Here is a 24,452-nt window from a genome sequence, read left to right on the forward strand (position 1 = left end):
AGTTTACATTGTACTAAAAAACATTGTCTACTTGACATCAAATGTATAAGACAAAAATAAGTAACGAGATGCGACGACGCCTCATCCTCTAAACCTCTTTGAATACCTATTTACTGATTTCCTAAGAATAAAAGTGATTTTGAAAAGTGTCAACAGTTAAGTTGGTGAGTTCATAAGTGTTTGTATGAGAATGACTTGTAACCGTTTCATGAAAAATGATAGTGTATATTTTCAGAAAATCCAATATTGTCTTTAAAAATGAGTTGTAAGTCTTAAAACCCAATACTAAAAATGTAAGTAATGTTGTACTGAAAAATGGTGTTATGAAGTTTTGTATTTATATAAAACTACTTGAATGTATGTTTATCCCATAAACCAATTGTTTGTTAATACCCTGTGTGAGTTATTATAACCATACTAATGTGACTAGTGGCTTGAACGACGTTCTTCAGGCGTCATAATTGTTATGACATTTGTCACCCTAGACTGGCCGGTCTAACTGTAGCTAACAACTGAGGTGCGGGGTTGTCAATCATGTATAGATCTATACACAGGTGTCACGCTCTCCCTATAAGAGACTCTGGTTATAATGCAGGACTTTAGTGTGTACTCTGGTAGGTACGGTGAAGCCAAATGTATCACAACTAGTATCATCCGATTTACATGAACTGAGAACCCCTTTTCTTGTAAATGAAATAATTATACCTTTAAATAATTATATGTTTCTTCTGAAATGATAGTGTAGTATTTGTGACCCATAAACTATATCAATTATAGTTTATTATGAATGTTTTGTCAAGTACATTTATATAATGAAATATATAAACACATTTAAGTTATCATGTCTAGATATTTTAAAAGCTTATAACATATAAACTTACATCTAAACACAAGGATAAAACATTTAGTATGATATAGACAATTTTCTAGTTTTTGACTTTTCTCTCCATGTTTTTAGAAAAATTATACATCGTAAGTCGAAATTTGGATCCTTAAACTCTCAGAGCTTAGAAAATGAGTCTACTCTGTAAATTCCTTGCAGGTCAACTGGATCAAAAGTAGTAAATTCCTTGCATATGAGATAGTAACATAGTAAATGGTGACATTTGATACCCATCGACATGTTCATGTAATCACCAAAATATGATTGCGTAAACATCACCCCACAAACTGGTCGGTTTTGTAAGCGCACCATAATTCCGCGCCCAAATTTAGGTTTGCAGGTTGTAGTAACAACCGTTTCGTATGTTCTATCGTGCTACAATCAAAATAATTATTAATTACGGATTTTTGTATGTACGTTCTCGAACGGGATTTCGGACAAAAAAAATCCGGAATGGTAGTCCGGACCAAAATTCCGGAATTGGTTCCTTGTATTCTGGAGAGTTCTACATATTTCAGACATGATTTTCGGATTCCAAACACGTTCGAGAATACCGAAAATTAGGAAATGATAACAATTTATGATATAGTATAATGTATAAGTACATGTAATCTTGTAATTGCATTAACACAATTAAAATTCATAGAAAATCTTATAATACATTTATAATTGCATAAACTAAACATGGTTTAAGGTATAATATAAAATAAATGTGTATAACCATAAACAAAGTTGAAACTTACATAAAAACTGCATTTCTTCATTGGTAATCAAAAACAAGGAATTATATTGGTAATCAAAAACAAGGAAACAACAAAATCTAGCCTTAAATGGGTTAAAGGGTATTTTTAGGAGAACCAGATTACCGGATCAGAATTATATACCCGTTTACCATATATTAAATCAGCATTCCAAACCACTTGGGTTGTGGTGACTTGGTAAGACATGTGAAAGATATGGTGGATAACCTATTGACCGATGTTCAAATCCTGACACCACTCAGCCCTTGTGGCTATGGAGGTTCGCCTGCAGTGACTCTAAGGCATAAGGCAAAGCTTTATGTTTGCAGCGGGGGATTAATCGGTGCGCGAAAGCTGGCCCGGAAACCCTCGTTAGAAAAGTTCCCTTTCCAAAAAAAATCAGCATTCCAGACCAAGTGGTCATTTTTCAAATATATTCCAAACATTTAGCATCATCAATATTATCGGTGCAACTTCAAACAATAGAACCATTATCCGGAAACTTTCCTCAAACAGATTTGAAGGACAACACGTGATTAGATTAATCGGGGATAGAATTCAACATTTTTTGTAAGAAATATGTACACAACAATAACCAACTAAACATATTATGTGAATTATGAGCAAATGAGAAGAGTTTTATTTAACGAATAAATTTTGAAAGCTGAAAGCAACTAATACTGCTGGGACCCAAATGTGTTCTCGCCACTGTACGTAACGTATAGAAATCCATCTTCATCCTTCTTTTCATCATATATCGTTGACATAATTGCCCCTACAAACATCAACAATCAAAATCACATTAATTCAAATATGCCATAAATATGTCTAAACTCAAAACATTTATATAAATTGTGTGACAAAAATACCTGTAGGTGGAAGAACATTCTCCACGAAAATAAATATAGCTTTTTCCGCACTTAGTTTAATCCTTTTACGAATCACATACACAAACTGCCCTACAGTAAGATCAGCAGGGACAAGGTACCTGTAATAATCATATAAATAAATTTAAAAACATATGTTATGATGATCTGAGGGGTATTTACGTCTTTTGCAAAAAACACAAAAGTGGTTGTGTCGTTTGTTATGTCCTATAACAAAAGGACCTTAAACATATCAAAATCATGAGTAATAATAATACACAAGAAATATAAACATACTTCTTTTTGTCAATGTTAGGAATGTCGCTTTTCTCCGCCTTTTCCACAATCACCTTCGAGTAAAAACACAAAAGTACAAATAAGGCAAGGTTTAAAAAAATCAAATATTGTAATTTTAATAGTTTTATGTGATTTTTTTTGGGGTCTTGTTTATTGTTTATATGGTATGACAAAAGTGAATATATGATTGTGTCGCATGTATAGTCATCGACTCATTTTAAGTAATTTTTTTTCTTGGGATGCTGAAATTTTTCAATATTATAATATTAAGTTAAGATTTTTTTTTCACGTTATTGAATATTTTTATTTTCAATATAATAAGAAAAATAAAGATTGGACAAAAATAAAAGTAAAAGGTTAGCTCATACCGGAATTCTATCCGGGTATTTCTCCCTAATTCTTGAAGCTTCGGCGTGCCTCTTTGCTGAAGAAAGCAATAATTAAAGATCACATTTAATATTATAAAAGATATTATTTGATCATTATGGGTATATAAAATTTGAATAAATTATATAAAAAATGTGGACATATGAACTTACAGAATTCATGCTCTTGCTTGAAGTTGCCTTTAGCCATTTTTGTTTCAAGAACTGCAATAGACCTTGAAATATTAATTATTATGCACATCAAAAGTTATGATTCAATCCAAAAACATGCCTATGGACACTTCAAATTAAGGGAAAAAAAATATATGATCATATCTTTAAAATTTTGATGTAACGTATCAAAAAATTGAAATCTATTGTTTGTATTCGCTAATATAGCTTACAAGCAAACTACAAGCCGTTGATTCCATAACAGAAACGAATGAAAAACAAAGAGCAAATCACATATCAAAATCAAATTGAACGATCGGAATAACAAGAGAAACATGTATCGGAACAACAGCTACAGAATCTAGCTAATTACTATGATCAAACAAAAAACCCCAGAAAACCTAATTTCCGTAGATTTCAAGACGAAAGGTAGAAAACACCGATAAAAAAATCGAGCTTAGTTCCATGAACAATAAAAAAAACAGAAGAAAAGAAAACCCAATTGCATATATGTAAGTAATCAAGGAAAATCGAAATGATTCAAGACAAATATGGGTTTAGGATACATACAGCTGATGATCAGATTGAAGTGGGTAACCAAAGAGAAACTATTGAATTGGTTCTTCGAATTCGTGGAGTATCGTACCGGATTCAGAAGTATTTGAGCGAAGAACGGGGGGGAGTGGTTGCGTATTTGGGTTGAATTATTGAAGAATATAGACGATCAATTTGGGAGGGTGACTCAATAGATAGCATCAATGGAATTATTATTATTATTATATATGGTTTTTTTTGGGTATTCTCCAAGTAAATTTAAACTAATAATGTAATCCAAATGGATGGATAAACTCCCACGTCAAATTTGGATATTCTCATCGATCATCGCCGACATTATTGGATATTGATTATGATCACATTAAATTGTTGGTATTCATTTATGGTTTATATCTTTTTCTTTTGTAATATTTATAAATACCGATACCTAATCAATATGTTTCACTTTTGTTATTTGTATATAAAAAAATAAAACAATATGTAATTAATTTTTTTATTTGTTTATATTAGTATTTTGTTTATATAGAGTAACGAATTTTTTTGAATGTTCACATATGGTTAAATCTGATCATAATGCCAATATTTGAATATTCGAAAATATTCGTTACCTAAATGTGTAAAAAAAACAACAGTAACCCAAATATGAACAAATAAAAAAATTAATCATACTAATAAGTCAATCTTTTCTTTTTTATTTTACTTTTTAATTTTGATTTGGTATAAAATTTAACCTAAATAGTAAATATTTTTAAAACAACATCATTTTGGTAATATTTTTTTAAAATACACTATTTTGTTTAAAAAAAAAAAAACTCTGGATTTAACATGGAAAGAAAAGATATCATCGTTTTATAGAATTGTATTGTTTAAGATATTGAATATGAAAAATTTAAATTTACTAAAGTATCAGAAATGGAGACCAATAACATATAAAAAAAATTAAAAATTATTTGATGAGTTACAACTTAGAATATTGTTAATAGAGTTTTAAATTTTGATTTGCAGTTCATGTTATGGTTTTCAATTGATCTGGTTCTCTAATTTTTTCTCTTTGATATCAATTTTCTTTTCATACAAAGATTGTGATGTGTTGGGTTATGATGATGGAAAATTCGATGAAGAGACAGCGGGTTGTGGTATTGGTTCGCTGAAGTTAAAATATCGAAAAAAGAATGAATGATGAAGACGTTGATATTAGTAAAGATGAAAAAGAGATTGAAATTGAGGATGATGAGAGATGAAATGGTGATTGGTGGGACCCAGATTAAAATTTTCAAATGTGGTTTTAGATTTAGGATGAAAAGATACAGAAATATATGGTCTATTAAAATTTTAAAATTAATTAAAAAATAAATTAATACGGGCACAGGTAAGACAGTGACCAAACTTGCAATAAAAATAAACAATAAAGACCATCCGAATTAAAAAGAATAAGTTAGGGACCAAACACACAAATTACCTCAAACCATAGGGATCATTCATGTAATTTACTCTTACCTTTTAGTATGTTCACATCTGAATAACTTTTTTATACACATCTAAGTAATGAACTTTTTGCAAGTGTTTACATATGATCATTATGAACGGATGTAACCTACTACAGCCGGTTATAATAATGGTCATCTGTGAATGCTTTCAAAAAAATTATTACCTATATGTATATAAAAAAATAGTTGTCCAAATATGAACAAACCTAAAAGTTAATTACATTCTTATTTAAAATAAATTATGTTTTCATTCATTAAGTATATTATTAAACTATATATTATTAAAATAAAGGGAAATTGAATAACTAATATTTATAAATGAATTTTTTTTTTCATAAATAACAACTATTTTCCCGTTTTTGAAATAGGACAATTTTCTCCTAACCGCCTCATACCGAACTACTGTTCACATTTCGAACCACTTTTCAAAAAAAAAAAAAAAAATTAAGAATGCTCAACTCCAAAATGCTTCATTTTTTGTTTGATCTTCAAGTTCCGGAATTTTATTTTTACTATTTTTTTTTTTTAAATATTTTCATTTAGGTCAAAAATATTTATTTCTAAGTATTTATATAACCGTTTTTCAATAAAATATATGATTTTATGATATATATATATATATATATATATATATATATATATATTTCACATTTACTATATTTGTTTAAGTTTTTATAAAATTGAAGCAAAAACAAATTTTTTTCTCAAAATTCTTGAATTGTTCTTACGAATTTCAGACTTGTTCATGAAAGTTCGGATTTTTTTTTCTGAACTCCGAAATTTTAGTCCGAAATTAGGAATGTCATTCCGAAGTTAGTAAAAAAAATATTATTTCTTGGTCTACAATGCCCCATTCCACATAAAATGGTCATTTTTAGAAAAAAAAAATGAAAAAAAGAAAAAGAAATGGTCATTTTTTTTTCAAATATACATTAAAAAGTTGTTAAATTACTCAATTTCCTAAAATTAAGTTTTTAAAAAAGATATTTAGATTAGTTCTATATTAAAACCTAATATATAAAATATTTATTAAAAATATTTATTTAAGATGACAATTAATGATAAGTTAACATATTAAAAACTTTTTATTTAATTCGATAAGTGTTTTTAATATATTTTCTATCAATCACTTAAAATTAGTTTATTATCGATAACAAACTATAATAAATCAATAAATACTTTAAATAAGCAATCACAAACATCCATTAAATATAACTTAGTATAAATCACATATTTGGTCTTTATGGTCGACAACAATCTACAAATTGTGTACATGTATTGAGAAATTGATTCCTTAGTCACTGGTTGTTGAATATCTATCGTTGTTGGTTCTTTAGCCAATTTTCGTCAATCCCCATTTGTTAAATGTTTGTAAACACCTAATTTTGTTTTTTCTATTATGTTAACATGTCTATAAACTCCGTAACTAATACTTCTTCTCATCTCAAAATAAAGAAAACATTAATTACTACTAACTTTATTAAATGAAATGACAATTGTACCCTTTTGTTCAATTTAATTTCATCATTTTATTGCATTTTATTATATGATATTTTAATTAATAATGAGAGGTATTTTGGTAAAATTAATATTTATTTTTAAAAGTATGCTATTATTTTAAAACAAATCAAAAAGGAAACATGACATATTAATATGAGACAGATGAAGTATTTATGTAGTAGTTTAAAAAGGTTGTACACAACTAAGTGGTCCGTCGATCTAGCATTTTAGCAATGGGAGATATAAACCCGCAATACTTATCTTTTCCTGTGTCTACAATGTCGTCATTTGTCTAATATCATCTATGGTGTAAACCTAATCGTTATAGCTCCATTGCTAACAACACGAGAAATAAACTGACAACGTTTATCTTTTTCTTACCTTTAGCCGCACTAGAAATAAACACATGTATCACCTCCTACACCAGTGACAGCAAAATGGAACCCATCATCTCTCTCTCACACACACATGTAACTATAGCTACCATACCCCAATCCATTTATCATTATGTTAAATTTGATTTAAAGTTTATACTAAGATTTTCAATTGTTTTTATTTATTTATTTTAGGGTATGGATTTCAATTTAGTGGTGGTGATAATATTGGTTGTGGTGGTGTCCATGGATATTTCATAATCTTACAACAACTTTTTGGATGAGGATCCAAAACCCTCAAAGTTTACCTTTTTGACCATTGATGATGTATGGAAATAGATATAACAATAAAAAAATGGAAACCTATTCTAATAAATGAATGTTTTTTTTTGTTATATTTTACACTCTCATTTAATTTGCTAAATATTATTTTGTGGTTATTTTGAATTAATTTATTTTTCACATGTCATTTTATGAGTTTTTCTAATTTAATAAATTACACATAATAGTTTAATGTAATAATTACAATAAATGTAGTAATAAATAAATATCAATTTCATTAATAAATATGTCTTCTTATTTCAAAATTCTCAAATTAAAGTTAATTAGTTAATTTTGTTTATTTAATTAAATTTAAAAGATACAAAAAAATCAATTTTATTAATTCATTATTTTTCTTATTTTTTTATAAATCTAAAGTTCTTAAATATTTATACATTTATATTTAATTTTTTTAGTTAACTCATGTAATACATGGATTTTACATCTAATGGATATAACAATAAAAAAAGATTAGTGATGTGAAAAAATAGTTATATATATATATATATATATATATATATATATATATATATATATATATATATATATATATATATATATATATAAATTTACAACCCCTTTAGTGAACAGTACTGTGCTTTCATTGGTTGTTTGTTTTTTAATTTTTAATTTGTAAGTTTTGGTCCACATTACTTATTTATTTAATATATATTAAATATGTTTTTACAGTGCACCGCTTGTATACATTTATTTATTTATTTATTTTTTCAGCTGTGTTACATGAGACTTTTCAACTGATTCTATTCATATTTTTTATGGTCCAATGGAATCTTTCCAAAACACCAACTCCACTACTTCTCGAACCTTCCACCACCGCTCAATTCCATCTTCCCTAGCCAGTCCATCATATTCCTTTTATCTTTGCTGCTCCAAATTCCATCCAAACTCTCGGTTCCCACCGTTCACCTCACCGGTCCAAATGAACTCATATCTTCTCTCATGGTTATTCCAAATGTTCATGGTGTTGTGTGAACCATTTGAGGTATTATATTTGAGGCACTAGGCTCTTGAGCTCCATGGAATCAAGCATCAACAAAAAGAGGTATCTAATTCTACCAGTTTTATATTAGTTGTGCTTCATAATATGCTAGTTACGACAATACATTGGAAAATTGATATTTGCATGTATAATAGAGAAAACATAGATCCAAGGTATTTAGGGTTTGCATGTACACCATAGGAGTGTTAGAATGCTCAAAACCCAACATATCGGCCCACTAGTAGTTGATTATAGTTGAGATGATTATTTTTGTGATAATTGTTTGGTTTGCTACTACCTTGAATGTTTATGTGCTAGCATGATATGTTATATATGATAGTGGTAGTAGGAAGGGAATAGTCCACAAGTTTGGTTGTTAGGACAGAAGGGTAGACAGGGCACCTCAGATATGTCTGACAATATGATTATGTTATGATATGTGTCGTAGTAGTAGTAGGGGGTGAAATAGTCCCCAGGGTTCAGTTGTTAGGACCGAAGGGTAGGCCAGCACCCCAGAACTGCTTGACATGGGTAGGTCAACACCCCAAAACTGCTTGACATGGGTAGGTCAGCGCCCCAAAATGGCCAGACAGGGTAGGTCAGCACCCCATAATGGTTGGACAGGGTAGGTCGGGCACCCCAAAATTGCCCGACAGTATGTTTGTTATGTGTTATGTGGTATGTGGTATGATAGGGGAACTCACTAAGTTTTGTGCTTACGATTTTCAGTTTTGGTTTTAGGTACTTCGTTTTCAAAGAAAAGGAGTCGGCTCGATCGCAGCGCATCACATTGTGTTTTCCGCTCATGAGATATTTGGGATTACACTTTGATATTATTTTATGATAACATGTTTGATTATTGACACTTTGGTTTTGACATGAGATGTTATTATGTATGTTTTTATACTTATGGTTTTATAATAACTTATTTAAAAATGAAATTTTTGGCCTTAAATTTTGGGATGTTACATGGACAATTAGGTTGAACTATTTGGTTCGGATATTCAGATTTTTGGATTGAATTTCACCAAAAAACTTGAATTTCGGACTGGTTTTGGCTTATAAAATAAGAACCGAATAACAATTTATTATTTATTTATATATAGTATATCTATAATTATTTATTAATTTTATAAACAATTTTTTTTTTTTCAAAAGGTTTTACCTAATAAAAAAATTAATATGCATTTTCTTTTAAAAATGTTGTACCTATTAAATATTAAATTATAATATAACTTATTAGTATTTTTTTTAATTTTAAATTACAACGAAATAATTTGTTTTTTTCTTTTTAAAAATTGGATAATATTTTAATTATATATCATTATAAAATTTTATATTTTTTGACAACTGAATTATAAAAAACAATCCAACCGAATTATAATTTGACTGGATCTGATCATATTTGAATTTAGTTTGGACAATTAAGTTTTATATCTTGAAAACAAAATTCAATTTGGATTTACACAGAATAATCCTGAAAAAAAAAAAAAAAAAAAAAAAAAAAAAAAATAGCCCAAAAAACTAATAACATTCCCGCGTTCATCGCCTCTCGTAAACTAACAAACATAAAACCCTACACTGAAAATCCCCCAATTCAATCGAATCCCTCCGAACCTTAGTCGAGAAGCCTATTCGATACCTTAATTCAATCAAATATGCAGCAAGCCAATCAATCAGATTCAGAAACCGAAGCTACGGGCTCCGATATGATCCCACGGAGAAAAGGGAATATCGGTTCAGAGAATATGACAGAGTACGAGAAACAGAGAATGAAAAGAATTGAAGAGAACAAGGCGAGAATGAGAGCAATGGGTTTAGACAAAATGGCGTCTTCGTTTATGGGTTCGGTTCCTGTTTCTCGAAACGCGAACAAAAAGGGCAAACAGAAGGTGGGTTTGGAGGACGACGAGGAGTATAAGCCACCTGTTGAGGATGACGAATTAAGCTCTGCAAGTGAATCAGATGGTGACGATTACGATGATGAATTGCACATGTCTCGAACGAAGGTAAGAACACGAATTAGAAGCGAATAAATCAAGTATGAAACTCAGTTGGTTTTCAAAGGGCACAGTTTGACTCATCAAAAGTGAAACTTTGGTTTTTTTTTTTTTTTTTTTGGGTTCAAAATATAGTGTTTTGATTCTAAAAAGACATTAGAAGTATTCCAAATAGATATAAGATAAAACCGTGTGTTAAATTCGATGAAAATCAAAAGTGTTCGATAATTCACTTCTCCAAAGAAGCCAAACTGTGTTACGACATTGTACCCTTACATTCCAACAAACAATTTTCACACTATCTATCAGTTTAAACATACAATATGTTTATCTTGTTTCAGCCAAAGGTGAAAAATTCAACACCTAGCAAGAAAATTTCAAAGCTTTCAGAAAACTCGGATTTTGTTGGTGATGATGATGATGACGCCTTGATGAAGGTAAGTTATAATTAACTGCATGAATTTGTGGTTTTCATTTGACCTAAAGATTTCAATCATATTTTTAACACTATGGATACAGGCCATTGCTCTTTCTCTACAAGATTCACCAGGTTTTTTGGATGTAACGAGCAAAACGCCTCCTCAAAAATCTGATTCAAAGGTATCACATGTTGAAAAAAAGCAGATTGTACGTAAAGATGATTCTGGAAATCGGAAGAGGAAAAACTGGGTATGTTTGACTTTTTTTTTTGTACTTTAAGTAAAAGGTTTGACTAAAATATGCAACACTGTGACCTCAATCAAATGCTTATTTAGGCAACAATGTTTTCTTTTATTTACCAATTTATGCAATAATGTTGCATTTTCTTTTACCAATTTATAGTTTTATACAACTAGCACTGGTCATGAAAACCACATTTCAAGTGGTTAAACCATAAAATGTTGCATCTTTTTGTCTTAAAATGTTAAAACATTGTTGCATTAACATGTATTTTACCTTACTTGAAATACCCTTTAATGAATGTCAATAGAGGAATACCACTAGTGGAATCAACACCATTGATTTGTTCTTACTGATGGTGAAGGGCATATAAGTAATTTTAACCTAACTTCTGCATTTTGATTTTTGTGGGTATTATGGAAAGCAGTTTGCAAGTCGAGTTCAAATGACAGAGGATGAATTGATACTACACTTCTTTCAGTTTGATGGTAATTTCACAAGCTATATTTTTTTTTTCTTTTATGTTTTCATTTATTTTTAAAGGAATTGGAATATACATAAATTGAAATCACACGTATAATTGGCAGAAAATGGAATGGAATTGAAATGGAATGAAATTCAATTCCATTCCTATGCCTATTTCGGTTTTGGTTTATAAGTCTGTAAGATGATTTGGAATGCGAGTAGATGATAAATGACAAAATTACCCTTTTTTTTTTTTCGGTTTTTGCAGAAGTAGGCAAAGGGGGGATAGGTGTTAGGGATTTGAGAAGAGTAGCAGCTTCACATGATTTTACATGGACAGATGAAGAGATGGGGGATATGATTCAATTCTTTGATAGCAATGGAGATGGAAAGGTTAGCAAGTAGTCTTAATTTATTTATTTTATTCACCATAATATTTTTTTATTAAATTCTTGAAGATTTAAAAAACTTTACTAATTTGAAAATACGTATGTTTGGCAGCTAAGCCTTGAGGATTTCACTAAGATTGTTGAGCGATGTCACATGAGACAAGGTCTGAAAATACACAATTGGCATCATGAGAAAATAAGGTGTTGTGATTTTTTTTAAATGATGTCGTTATTTAATTTTATAAAATCTTGTTTGTGTGTGTGTGTAATGTAACATTTTAATTTAGTTGGTGGTTGTTTATCTATATTTTTGCTGGGATAAGTAACATCTGATGTAAAAAAAAAAACTAAATTGATGTAATATTTTTCTAGTTTAGTTGTTGGTTGTTAAATTATAATATTGGTGTGTTGTTGTGGTGACTTGTGACATTGTTTTTCTTAGTAATGGATATTTTAGTAGGAATTGTGTAGTAGTTATTTTATGAAATAAGGGTGTTAAAGTTGAATGTTTGGATTATAAGTAACTTGTTTTTAAAAGAAAACTATACTTGTAAGCTTCAACAATTGTCATTTAAATGTTATATTATTATAAAGATAGTTACAAAATACCGAAATGGTATATAGTCTTCATCTAGAAAAGTACAAAAAATTAAACGAAAAACATAGATAAATAAATAATTGGGGATCGAAGGGTCTAATTTGGCATGAGTCCGATTGTAAGGATCGCTTTGGAATTGAATTCGAAGGGTCTAATTTGGTAATTTGGGTTGCAATTCTGTCGGGTTCTATTGAACAATGAATGGGTCCTTTCCTATTCTTTTGAATTTATTTTTGGGAAATATGAATGCTATGTATCTACTATATACATAAAGACACAAATGACTAAATTTATGCCAATATGGCAATATCTTTGCGAATTACTACCATACATCATCATTCCTATTGAATAATTTATATTTTAATGAATTTACTAGTTCATATGAATTGTGAAAGATATATGCTTCTCTTCGATTTTTTAGAAGGTATTCAAAAAGCAATTTGCAATTTGCAACAAAGATATATTATAAAAACTAAACATTTTGTTAAAATAACCTACTATTTTCATGTGATAATATATTAATCCTTTTATATAAAAAATGCGCTTTACAGTTTACACCTAGAAGTGTTTATTGTCGAGATTAGGTGGCTTTTAGTTTTTCTTGATAACCCATAAAAGAAAAGGCTTAGAAACGTTGAGGGGCGTTTATGCTAAAACTTTAAAGATCAGGGTTATTTTTACGAACAGTCATAATATTATTATCCTCCTGGTTAGAGTCGAACATCCGGTGGATTCAGGAACCAGAGTGTGCAAATGGCGCTGACGCATGGATTGCCAATATTATTTACACTTTCACCCACTATTCCTTCCAATAAACATCTCAATTCTCTACGATTGCGTTCTTCAAAAATTAGGGCAGATATCTCACTCGAAGTCGAAGAACACCCATTTCCTTTTCCCCCAAACGCCATGCGAAGGAAGCTTGATTCCAGGTGGTTGGGTGGATTCAGTCTAGGAATTGATCTTGGGTTGTCTCGTACCGGTCTTGCCATAAGCAAAGGATTCTCAGTTCGCCCCCTCAAGGTTTCTTCCTCGCATCTCCATCTCCATTAATGGTCTTTTCAATCTTCATTTAATACCTAATTTCAATTTGTATAACCAATTCGCAAAATCTCAATGGGTTCTTAGGTTTTTGATTTGGATTTTATCACGTGTGTGTCTACTCTAGGTTCTGGAATTAAGGGGCCAAAAGCTTGAGAAGGGTCTGCTTGAAATTGCTCAAGAACAGGTATGTTCTTGGTTATTGAAATTCTACCCTTTAGATTCTAAAAATTAAAAATCAAAAACTGATCCATGTATATTTAATTTTGTACCTTCAAACTAGTGTGATTTGAATAGACCATATGTTTTTTCTGTTTGAACCAAAACAAGTTAAACATCATTGTAATTTGACATTCAAAAGTCAAATATTCAATAGAGGATAACACACATCATGTTCATACTAGAAAAATATCTCCATATTTTTGAAATAAGTGTAGTAATATACATATCCTCTTGCCATCAACATTCTTCATTTTGTAGTACTTGTAATATCTCCCTGAAGCTCATGTTTGACTTAAATCGGTCAAATTTTGACTTCTTTGACCTTGGATTTTGACAAGAATATAATTATAATAGGAGGTAGATGAGTTTATTATTGGGTTGCCCGTTTCATCAGATGGAAAAGAGACGCCACAATCTAATAAAGTTCGTAGCGTTGCAGGTAGGATAGCCATTTGGGCTGCAGAGAGGTATAACCTTTTATCTATGTACCTTATAAAAAAATACAACAAAATTTACATTTTAGGATATTATTTTGTGGGAAATTTTCAGAAAAACCACTACATTTACATCATTTTATGTAACAAACCATTTCTGTAGGGGTTGGAGAGTATACTTACAAGACGAACATGGCACATCTACAGATGCAATGAACCGGATGATTAACCTGTATGTGAAAATGCCAACACCTAATTATTCATAATCACTACTCTATGCTTTTAATTTTACACAAAGATAATAATTATAATTATAATTATAATTATCTCTTAGGGGCCTCAACAAATCGGATCGCAAACAAAGTCTTGATGCTTATGCAGCCATGGTAAGTGTCTATTTTCCTTAATTTAAAAATAATATAGTAAAAAATAACATTTTGACATATAAATGTTTTTTTTGAATATATGAATTTATGTTAGATGGTGTTGGAGAGGTATTTCTCGGAATCAGGGGAGAGGGTAGAGTTGGTTTTGCCAAAGCAATTGGAGCTCCAAGAGAAGCTTCGAAAAGGTCCACAATCAGAATCAGATGATGACGTGGACTTCTTCTAAGATGACATAACCATTCTTCACTTCTACAATGAAAATATGAAATGGACCAAAACCCATGATTCCTTGTTGGGGTGCACATTGTGTTTTACAATGGAATTTGACCCAAGTTCAAATTTCACAGGCTTCAGTCTCAATCCCAACGTTGAGTTGTACATTGTGCTTTGGGAATTTTCAGAGGCATAGGCTGAAAGAATGTATGCTTGGCCTTGAATGGTGTATTAGGTGGAACAAATATGAAAATTTGTTACTATTTTAGTGAAATGATGTTTTTTTTTTTAATTTTAGAAACGATGAATCAACGTTATTGATTCCACATTGGAATATATTTTTATTGAAGTTCTACATCCCTTTTATTATTTGATTGTGGAAAAGTTTAACGTTATAGATTTTATTAACGAATTATTGACCAAAGTTAATTTCTTAAACATAAAATAATTTTCAATAATATTTAATATTGATTTCGTTTCGAGCATATTCATGAGATAACTTTAACGACGTAGCTTTTAATGTTAAGTATGAATTTTTGAAGTTGTATAATTTTTTATGAACATATATTAGTAGAGTTTAAACAAAAGGTCGAGAATAGTTTATAAATCACTCACAAGTTAGAGGGGATAAAATGAAAATTGACTAAATGTTAGGGATGAAAGAATGGCGCCACACAGTTCTAAAGAATGGCACACATATCAAAATCAAATCATCGAATTTTGACACGTATTTTTATGTATCGTAGTCATTATTCATCAAAAATCCACCCCCATTCAATTATATTATGATTTATAAAACCTCAGTTTAATTTGTTCTATATTTTCTTCAAAAGTTCATCTTATATCACTAATGATGATAGTCAAGATATAATCCTCTTATTCGAGTGCATTGTGTACAATAATCACATGATGAACCTCAATTTCAAAGCCACTTAGTTCTGGCTTCGGTCCACCAAATTTTCAAATGTCATTTTACCGAATCATATTTGTCTGGTAAGAAATATTAATGCTTCTCAATTTTCAGAGTGTTCAACTCAACCGCTTGTAGTGTAGGAGAAACCACGCATTTGCAAAAACACTAGGCAGGCGTTGATGAATAATCGACAACACAAAATGACATATTTTTGTATAGCTCATGGTTCAACATCAACAAAGATGAAACAACTAACACTGATCAATAAAAAGTCAAATTTTATGATTGTCTAGGTGAATATTATTATTATATATATCCTCACAACATACTAAAGCGACGAGGAATATCCAAACACAATGTTTCATGTCGTTTCTAAGTTTGTTATGTGTTATATATGAACCAATTCAACATAGATGTGAAAGTAGACTGAATGGAGAAGACAAAAAAGTAAGAGTGTAGATTTATATCTTTCTGTGAACGAAAAAATCGGGCTCTAAGCTCTTATTTTTTTGTCTTCTTCGTTTAACCTGCTTTTAGGATTTGTTCATAACACCCAATAAACTTAGAAATGACATGACTCATTTTATTCCAATGATTTTAAAGTGTTTGAATACTCCCCATCTCTTGAGTAGTGTTGCGATATATCATAATAGTCTCATATAAAGTTTGATCTATGTTGATTAGTACCAATTGTTGTGTCTTTGCTTATGTTGAGCCATAAGATATACACCGATATGTCATCTTGTGTCATCCATTGATTATTCCTCTTTGTCTGTTTGGTGTTTTTATTATTGCGTGGTTACTCCTGCACTAAATGCGGACGAGTTGAAAACTCTAGAAATCAAGAAACCTTAATATTTTTTAGCGAAAGGTATGATTAAGATACAATGGCATTTAAAATTTGGCGGACCAAAGTCGAAACTAGGAGGCATATGAAAATTGGTACATTTAGAATCATTTGAAAGAGATTTTATATTATATTTGTTAGCCTAATAGTAACATTTTGGGTTTTATTTTCTATTGAGTATTATATTGGCCCACTAGCTAGTCTATCAATTATATATTTTCCTTTCTATTGTATTTGTATTTTTTATTTAATAATAATATGAAATACTAACTGTTTTATATCTTTTACTTGTTAGTTTACAACATTGATATAAAATCATAAAGATAATTACAAAAACTAATGTGAGATACATACTGTGAAAGATCATTGATATTGTACTGTGTGAATGGTTTTATGGAGTTGATGAGACTAAATATCGAGTAAATAGTGTCATGTTATGACACTTATTTTACGGATTCTAAATTTGCAGGAATTTGAAGAGAGGATTCCTTCAATAACAATGGGATTACATATGTACATTCCATATTTAACGGATTTTATCATTTATGTTGGTAGGCCAAACAATTCAAGCTACTTTTATTAAAAAAGGAATGTCCTGTATTTATAAAAGACAAAACAATGCGATATAGCTTTTTTTTATTGATTATTTTAATTCAATTTATGAAAAAAAATTTACTTTTTTTCCTTTCATTTTTTTTTAATAAAAAATACTAGATAGTCTACTCAGTAGTCAGAACATAATGTTTACGTGTGTTTTTTTGTTTGCAATTCTTCAAACCATAAACTTTAACTCAAAAGTAAAGTATAGATTTTATTAAAACCATCTCCAACCCAACTTTATTTCTTTTCTCAAGAATGAAGTAAAAAATAGGGTAAATAGTATTTCATCTGCAATCCTATTTTATGTTTTACCTCATTTTTGCCCCCAAAAAGTATATTCTTAATATATTCTATTATTCCAATTTACATAAATTATCAAACATATCCCTCAACTAATTTAGTTTTAACAAATATATAATTTATATTTTTTTCATTACATTAATATTAAATACAAAAGATTATATTTATAATACTTATAAATAAATATTATGCATGCATTTATTCAAAAATATTATACATACACACTTTTAAATAAATATTATACATATATTTATATAAATATGAGACATACTCACTTTTAATTATAATTTGTAAAATAAGTTATCGTTTTTTAAAATTTCAATATGTATTTAAATTTTTATATGAATTTGATGAACAAAAAACAAACTTTATATTTATAATTAATTAATATAATTTAATATATAACAAAATATTATAAGTATTAAATATTATATTTAAATTATAATTCGTAGGCAAAAATGAACTAGAAATGTATAAATATATAAACAGATGGACTAAAACCGACAACGCAAAGTTCATCCCCATTTTGAAAGAAATGAATAGTATAACACCATATTTGATGTAATACTATTCAAAATGGGAGAATAAATTGATATGAGTTGGAGAAAAATTAGAGAATAAATGGGAGAGAAAATGGAAAATAAGGATTGGTTGGAGATAGGAGGGTTTGAAAACTACTTAAATATTTGAAGGGTGTTTTTGTCCTTTAGCATAATTAAATATTTGAAGGGCATTTTGGTCCATCACATCAGAAATTCAATTTCATTTGGATTCCAATTCCCTCAAATTTCAATTCTTTTGATACCCTTCTAAAAAGCCCTTAATTTCACAAGTACAATTTTGAAAGACAATGTCACAACATTATAAAATATGTACACATAATTCCCTCCCCTATATAAAATAATTTCAAAATCAAAATAACAAGACTCACTTGTATATCTACATTGCTAACCCTCAACTACAAACAAACCCCCCAAACTAAAACCATCAAAAAAAAACATTAAAACATCAAACAACACAAATTTGAACCATACTCTCCCCCAAAAATTGCCTTGATGAAAAACATATCAAAATCATCATCATACGCAGATTTAAAATGCAAAAAAAAAAAAAAAAAAAAAAAAAAAAAAAAAAAAAACCCTAAAACATATATAACTACCGAAAAAGCCTTGGCACCGATCTTTTTGGAATCTTTCCTTCGAGTTTTAACCTTCTGTACGCTTCCCGAATGTGACACGGCCTTATTGGTCCTGTCTCCTTTCTCTCTGTCATCACTACCCTCGCTGCAATATCACAATTTAAAATTCCTTCATTTTTTAATTAACGATGACAAGGGCAATCACGTCATTTGCTCAAAAAATTGTAACTTTTGTCAAATTGACATCAGTCTTAGTCTTAGTCCTTGTCCAATGCATGTCAAACGCAGTATAATGTGTACCTGTCTCAACAAGTTCACCAACAAAAATCTTTGCTATCCCGGATACGACAATAGTCATTGGCATTGAAATCTTGGCACTTCCAGTAATGCTGGCTAATAACTACATAAAGAAGGATTATTAGGCTTCATTCGTTCATATACTCATTTTTTCAATTAGAGAGAAAAAGAGAAATACCCTTTTCATGTTTGATTTCTGAAATCCAGATCTTCTGAAAGATTCATACCTACTCATTTGTTCCTCAGTGAACTGAGATAATATTGATCTAGAACATGTAGATAAAATTATATTATTATTTCTGATGTTAAAAGTGATTTTGAAGAGCATATGTAAACTTACTGCATCTTGGCCATTTTGTCTGGGTCTCCTGTAGATGGGAATTTTCCAAGTTCAACATCCATGTTTTCCTCTTCTTCTTCCTCATCATCTTCTTTGTTCTTCTGATTGGTTGTGATGGCTGCTGAAGTTGAGGCCAATCTGGCTCTTGATTTTGGTTGGTTTAAAGGATGAATACTGTTTTCCAAATCATCTCTTTGGGAGTTGATATTTGGTTTTGATGATAGAGTTTGAGCCATAATCTCATCATGAGTGTCGGGGGAATCAGGAAGGGATTCATCGAGTTCCTCGAATGCTACTTCAAATGGATCTTTTGATTGCTTCATGAGACCTTGTAGAACAAAATTTAGGCAAAAACGTTTTGTTTTTGCAATCAGAGATGTTTCTGTGATGCTAACAGTCAAGATTCATAGCTTCAAAATCATTTTAGTAAGATTTAAGTAATGTGAAAGTACTGACCAAATATATAATCGAGAGTTCCTTGCTTTTTTTCCCTATCGAAAACGATGAAACCTACAATGGCGATTGATAAAGTTTCCACCAGCTCTCTTTATCCTCACTCGCGACCCAAAATCCAAAAACCTATAATATGCGTTGATAATTAAGCGTGATAGAACCAGTGATTCTTGATAGATTCCATTTCCACATTGAAATAAGAGTATCATCCAACGCAAAATGCATGGTATTTCCAAATAAGATGTGCGACGTTTACCTTCATTCGATTCTGACGCTTTCAGAGTGCGACTTTCAAGAATTTCAAACGCACAAATAGGGTCGCCGGCGCCAAAGCCCTTCCAGCTCTGGCAGCGTCTAGGGATGGAATAACAAAACTGAAAATCGAATTGAATGTTTATAAGAAACGGAGTTACAAAAGTAGCCCCTCAATTATACATGAACATGCAGTTTTAGTCCAATACGAGTCGTTGATTTCGCCTCTTCTAGATGCACACGGATTCGTTTTGGGTCTAATAAGAATTTTTTACCAAATTCGTCCCTCGATTATACATTTTGTTGTCTAGGGTCATTTATTTTACATTTTGAATAATATGCCCATCAAGTGATCAAAGTACTTCGTTTCCACAAAATCGGCCATAACCAGGGTTGTTATCAAATCCATGAAAGCGCTTTTCGATATAATAATTTTGAATTATAACTATATAATTTTTCATTTTTTTTATACTAAGTTTAATATTTTCTTTCAATTTTGAAACTATGTTTTTTGTTCCAAATCGAACATCATTTATCAAATTTTGTTCAATTTTTACCATTTTCTATTTGAACGGTATACATATATTTTTTTGTTACATTTTAAGCTGTATAAATATATTTTTTTTAAATTTTAAAACCACATTTTTATTTAAGTACAAGGGTATTTTTTTTACATTCAAAACATAATGTATAAATATGCATTAGTTATATCATGGGAATCAAACTAACCATAAGCTTCTAATAAGATGTAAAAATTTCAGGGGTTGCAAACTTGATATCCGGGTTTTGATCGACTACATGCCTCCACATCTCAAAACTCATTTTAAAGTTGCGTATTTAATATAAAATACAATTTTTTTTATATAACTAATAAATATTTATACATAAATTTATGGTTTAAATGTAAAAAAACCTTGTATTTATACAAAATTATGGTTTTTAATTGAAAAAAACTATGGTTTAAATGTATTAAAAAAATATTTATAGGGTTTCAAATAGAAAATTATCAACATTGAACAAAATTGTAAAAAATGATGTTCGATTTGAAACAAAAAAATATAGTGTTAAAATTGAAAAAAAAATATTAAACTTAGTGTAAAAAAAAAGTGAAAACTTGGTGTTTTTTGTGGAAAAAAATCAATTTTGACACGTCAGTATTTCATGATACGTCATCAAAACTGACAAGTCATCATGCCACGTCAACATGTAACATGGTTGACTGGTCAACCGGTCAGAATTATAACAAATTGGAAAATACAATGTCAAATTTGAGACAAAAAAAAACACAGTATCAAATTAGAATTTTAATATAAACTGAATGTCTTTTATACTATTTACCCTTAAATTTATCACATAACTTATCTTTTGGTGTAGCTACATTTTTCATATACTAAAATTTAAATTTACATGACCATGGTGTTTAAATTATGTGACGGACATCATAAAACATATAATAATTGTCCTATGTATTGTGTTATCGTACATGTTTTTTTAATAGAAAATTAGTATTTAGTAAGTTTTTGGTATCTTGGATAGGGATGTATCAAAATATTGATATGTTTTTTGGTAACGTTATTATGATGCGAAGTGGAATGACTTTAACTTGTGATGTTTATTAACATGATTTTCATAATATGTTTGTATGAATGTTCAATCAATAAATTAAAATTTTACTATTTCAATAATTTATATAATATATGTTTACATATAACTTAATATAACTTAAAAAACAAAGTAAATTTTAAACATAACAGACAAAAGGGTAATTCTATCATTTTACATGAATTCTAATTCTATTTCCTGCGAACCAAACATAATCTGGAATTAATTCCAATTCCATTTCGTGCCAACCAAACAACATATGGAATTGGATTCAAATTCCTGACAGATTACTTTTCCAATTCCAATTCAAATTCCTTCAGCAACATTCTGCGAACCAAACAGCACCTAATGAGCTCCTTTTTGGCACACCTCTTCTTACTAGATCCATATACAACATGTTATTATGAAATTAATCACTTTAAGAGTATCATGTTATGTTAAAGGTCAATTCATCTAAGATACAAAAATATTATAACTAAGTTCGATGGAAAGGATCATAGTTGTTATCATTTCTTTTTCATTGTAGGCGATAAGGTATCACCTTTGACTATTGACTTCGAAGTGGATTTTGTCCTCTTGTTTCACCTATAAAGGACACAACAAATTTACGATTTTTATAATTTTTTTTCATGGGATTTGACAAAAAAAATTCTTTGAACAGGCAGTGATGCCGAAAGGATTGTACCTTCATGAGGAAGAGGTGTTGAGATTATGGAAGAAGGTGTTAATTCACAATAATGTTCCAAAGAAGGCTACAAGGAAGATCCAAATGGGGATCTTAGCCGATGAAGTCCCTAAGTTTAGAGCATAGTTTCATCTAATTTTAAATTGTTGGGCGGAAGCGTAAAATTATTTTAATTGTTCAGGTTTGTTAATATAGTTATAGAAGTTGTTTCAACTTAAAAGTTTATGTCTATGTGCTTGTTCTACGAAGATATGTGAAAAAATTGTTTGATGTAGCTTTTAACTAAGTAATATTTTTTCTAAAAAACATGTGATAAATGGTTTGTTTGGTTTTTGTAATCACTTTTGACATGACTGGAGGTAATGATCATCGAATATTTTGAGATTTAACAATGAAATGGTTTTGATTATTTTATAATTATAGATTTTTCATGTATTTAACTTTCATTTAATATATATATATATATATATATATATATATATATATATATATATATATATATATATATATATATATATATATATATATATATAATTTTAGAAGATAACGATAGGCGTTCGGTACGAAGCGTTTGAGAGCTTCCAACGTTTGATAAAACACTCTGTTTTGAACAGAAAACATTGTTTGACATTACAAGCTTCTAGCGTTTAGGTTAAACAAAATGCTCCAAATCAAAATGCTACTTCATGTAGCGTTTAACAAAACGTTACAAGCTACAAGTTACCCACTACCCGCTACAAGCGACTCGCTAACAACTCATTTTGTCGAACAAGTCCGCTGTCGAATTCACAAGATTATGCACTTCTTGTAACATGGTATTTTTGTCGTTGTCAATACATTACATTTTATTCACTAGTAATTTTCTACCGTCCAAACAATATAAATTAATGAGTTATTCCATTATAATAGAGTAACCAAATATGATTATGAATAATGATCAATTTCGTTACCTTGTGATTCCATTCATTTCGTTGTTAGTTTATTCTATTCAACCAAAAACACCTAAGTTTTAGGGGTTTTAATAGAATTTTTATCGATTATCGTTTTTCTTTTGCATAATACCTTGTTAATGTTAGTTTTATCCATCATTGATGTAAATGAGATTTATAGAATACTATAGAGTTGATTTTAAGCTCCATTTGGGTTATAAGGTATGTAGTGCGTGCTCTTTATGTTACACCCGACAAACCAAGTGGCGGAGATCAACCCAAACGCAACAGAAGGGCGTCAGGGTGGCAAAAGGATTTTAAAATGGGATAAGTTTGGTTGTTTAAACTATTGATAAGTATTACGTTTTGTTTGGTTGGATAAACTTGAGTTGTTTTCCTGTTGGACTATTTAAACGATTGCATGAATGAAGTTTATTAAGTTTTAGCCAAATATTTCTCTCGTTCCTTTTTGTTTTCTTAGGGAGCCTGCACTCTCTTGAAGTAGTGCCAATCTTGTTCATTAAGCACGAAACAATTGGTGCTTTCATTGAGTTTCTCCATGGATGAAGCAGCGATCCGACTGTTATTGAAGGAGCAATCAGATAGACACACCATCCAGATCGCAACCCTCACTACCGAACTCCAGGCTACCAAGGCATTAGTTTCCAACAAATCTCTAAAGGATGCTGGATCCAGTGGTGAAAAGACACCAATATTCCCCGCTCTATGTGCCTAGATGTTCCAAAGTTCAACGGTGACGACCTTGAGTGTTGGATCTTCGCTATCAATGAGTATTTTGAACTTCACACCACTGCTCCAGATCAAAGACTATGCATCATTGAGTTCAAATCTTGAGGGTGACGTTGCAGAATGGTACATGTGACAACCCGATATTTCAACTCTTTGTAATGGCCTAATAGGTCAAGTATTGTAAACATTTTTGAGTTAATAAAATTAACTTTGATAATAAAATGTCCAAAAAGTTTCTAATTAAATTCTTCTATGTTTAAATATCATTAAACCACGATCGTACGTAAAAAGAACGCCCAAATCCGACTTCGTATATTGAAGTTATGATTTTTCCAAGTTCAGCTTAGCAACAGACAGCTAAAAACTCGAAACGGAGATC

The 24,452-nt window shown here is 29.9% G+C and overlaps 4 protein-coding genes across 5 annotated transcripts; 2 read left to right on the forward strand and 2 right to left on the reverse strand.

Annotated features, from left to right (window-relative positions):
* Positions 1-2,140: 2,140 nt before the first annotated feature.
* Positions 2,141-4,031, reverse strand: LOC145041912 (autophagy-related protein 8f-like). Its single transcript, XM_078990160.1, has 6 exons — positions 3,893-4,031; positions 3,326-3,376; positions 3,155-3,210; positions 2,787-2,839; positions 2,493-2,611; positions 2,141-2,398 (listed from the first exon to the last, which is right to left on the reverse strand). Exons 2-6 carry the CDS (start codon positions 3,360-3,362, stop codon positions 2,298-2,300), a joined length of 366 nt encoding a protein of 121 aa, XP_078846286.1. The 5' UTR covers positions 3,363-3,376; positions 3,893-4,031; the 3' UTR covers positions 2,141-2,297.
* Positions 4,032-10,104: 6,073 nt separating this feature from the next.
* LOC145041913 (calmodulin-like protein) lies at positions 10,105-12,493 on the forward strand. The gene is made up of 6 exons (XM_078990161.1): positions 10,105-10,568; positions 10,901-10,996; positions 11,079-11,228; positions 11,647-11,707; positions 11,953-12,077; positions 12,186-12,493. The coding sequence occupies exons 1-6, from the start codon at positions 10,218-10,220 to the stop codon at positions 12,291-12,293; spliced, it is 891 nt and encodes a 296-aa protein (XP_078846287.1). The 5' UTR covers positions 10,105-10,217; the 3' UTR covers positions 12,294-12,493.
* Positions 12,494-13,372: 879 nt separating this feature from the next.
* LOC145041914 (Polynucleotidyl transferase, ribonuclease H-like superfamily protein) lies at positions 13,373-15,322 on the forward strand. The gene is made up of 6 exons (XM_078990162.1): positions 13,373-13,694; positions 13,840-13,899; positions 14,289-14,401; positions 14,532-14,600; positions 14,703-14,754; positions 14,849-15,322. The coding sequence occupies exons 1-6, from the start codon at positions 13,425-13,427 to the stop codon at positions 14,978-14,980; spliced, it is 696 nt and encodes a 231-aa protein (XP_078846288.1). The 5' UTR covers positions 13,373-13,424; the 3' UTR covers positions 14,981-15,322.
* Positions 15,323-18,465: 3,143 nt separating this feature from the next.
* Positions 18,466-20,212, reverse strand: LOC145038523 (transcription initiation factor TFIID subunit 11-like). Of its 2 annotated transcripts, none has more exons than XM_078986859.1 (6): positions 20,112-20,212; positions 19,859-19,981; positions 19,403-19,730; positions 19,241-19,328; positions 19,066-19,165; positions 18,466-18,910 (listed from the first exon to the last, which is right to left on the reverse strand). In XM_078986859.1, the coding sequence occupies exons 3-6, from the start codon at positions 19,723-19,725 to the stop codon at positions 18,783-18,785; spliced, it is 639 nt and encodes a 212-aa protein (XP_078842985.1). In that variant the 5' UTR covers positions 19,726-19,730; positions 19,859-19,981; positions 20,112-20,212; the 3' UTR covers positions 18,466-18,782. The 2 variants fall into 2 exon arrangements, with proteins under 2 accessions (XP_078842985.1, XP_078842986.1); XM_078986860.1 differs by having other exon boundaries at positions 19,403-19,784.
* Positions 20,213-24,452: the final 4,240 nt, after the last annotated feature.

The sequence above is a fragment of the Lactuca saligna genome, chromosome 4 (assembly GCF_052625555.1).
Source record: "Lactuca saligna cultivar CGN05327 chromosome 4, ASM5262555v1, whole genome shotgun sequence".
Classification (NCBI taxonomy): domain Eukaryota; kingdom Viridiplantae; phylum Streptophyta; class Magnoliopsida; order Asterales; family Asteraceae; genus Lactuca; species Lactuca saligna.

Bases quoted from the DNA above. Each gene is read 5' to 3' on its own strand.
- LOC145041912 (XM_078990160.1), bottom strand. From the start codon at position 3,362: ATGGCTAAAGGCAACTTCAAGCAAGAGCATGAATTCT. The intron at 3,211-3,325 runs GTAAGTTCATAT...TGCTTTCTTCAG, and splicing joins CAAGCAAGAGCATGAATTCT to CAAAGAGGCACGCCGAAGCT. The intron at 2,612-2,786 runs GTATGTTTATAT...TGATTATTACAG, and splicing joins CCTAACATTGACAAAAAGAA to GTACCTTGTCCCTGCTGATC.
- LOC145041913 (XM_078990161.1), top strand. From the start codon at position 10,218: ATGCAGCAAGCCAATCAATCAGATTCAGAAACCGAAGCTACGGGCTCC. The intron at 11,229-11,646 runs GTATGTTTGACT...TATGGAAAGCAG, and splicing joins ATCGGAAGAGGAAAAACTGG to TTTGCAAGTCGAGTTCAAAT. The intron at 12,078-12,185 runs GTTAGCAAGTAG...TATGTTTGGCAG, and splicing joins ATAGCAATGGAGATGGAAAG to CTAAGCCTTGAGGATTTCAC.
- LOC145041914 (XM_078990162.1), top strand. From the start codon at position 13,425: ATGGCGCTGACGCATGGATTGCCAATATTATTTACACTTTCACCCACT. The intron at 13,900-14,288 runs GTATGTTCTTGG...TAATTATAATAG, and splicing joins TTGAAATTGCTCAAGAACAG to GAGGTAGATGAGTTTATTAT. The intron at 14,402-14,531 runs GTATAACCTTTT...CCATTTCTGTAG, and splicing joins GCCATTTGGGCTGCAGAGAG to GGGTTGGAGAGTATACTTAC.
- LOC145038523 (XM_078986859.1), bottom strand. From the start codon at position 19,725: ATGAAGCAATCAAAAGATCCATTTGAAGTAGCATTCGAGGAACTCGAT. The intron at 19,329-19,402 runs GTAAGTTTACAT...TACATGTTCTAG, and splicing joins GACAAAATGGCCAAGATGCA to ATCAATATTATCTCAGTTCA. The intron at 18,911-19,065 runs GTACACATTATA...GTGATATTGCAG, and splicing joins TGGTGAACTTGTTGAGACAG to CGAGGGTAGTGATGACAGAG.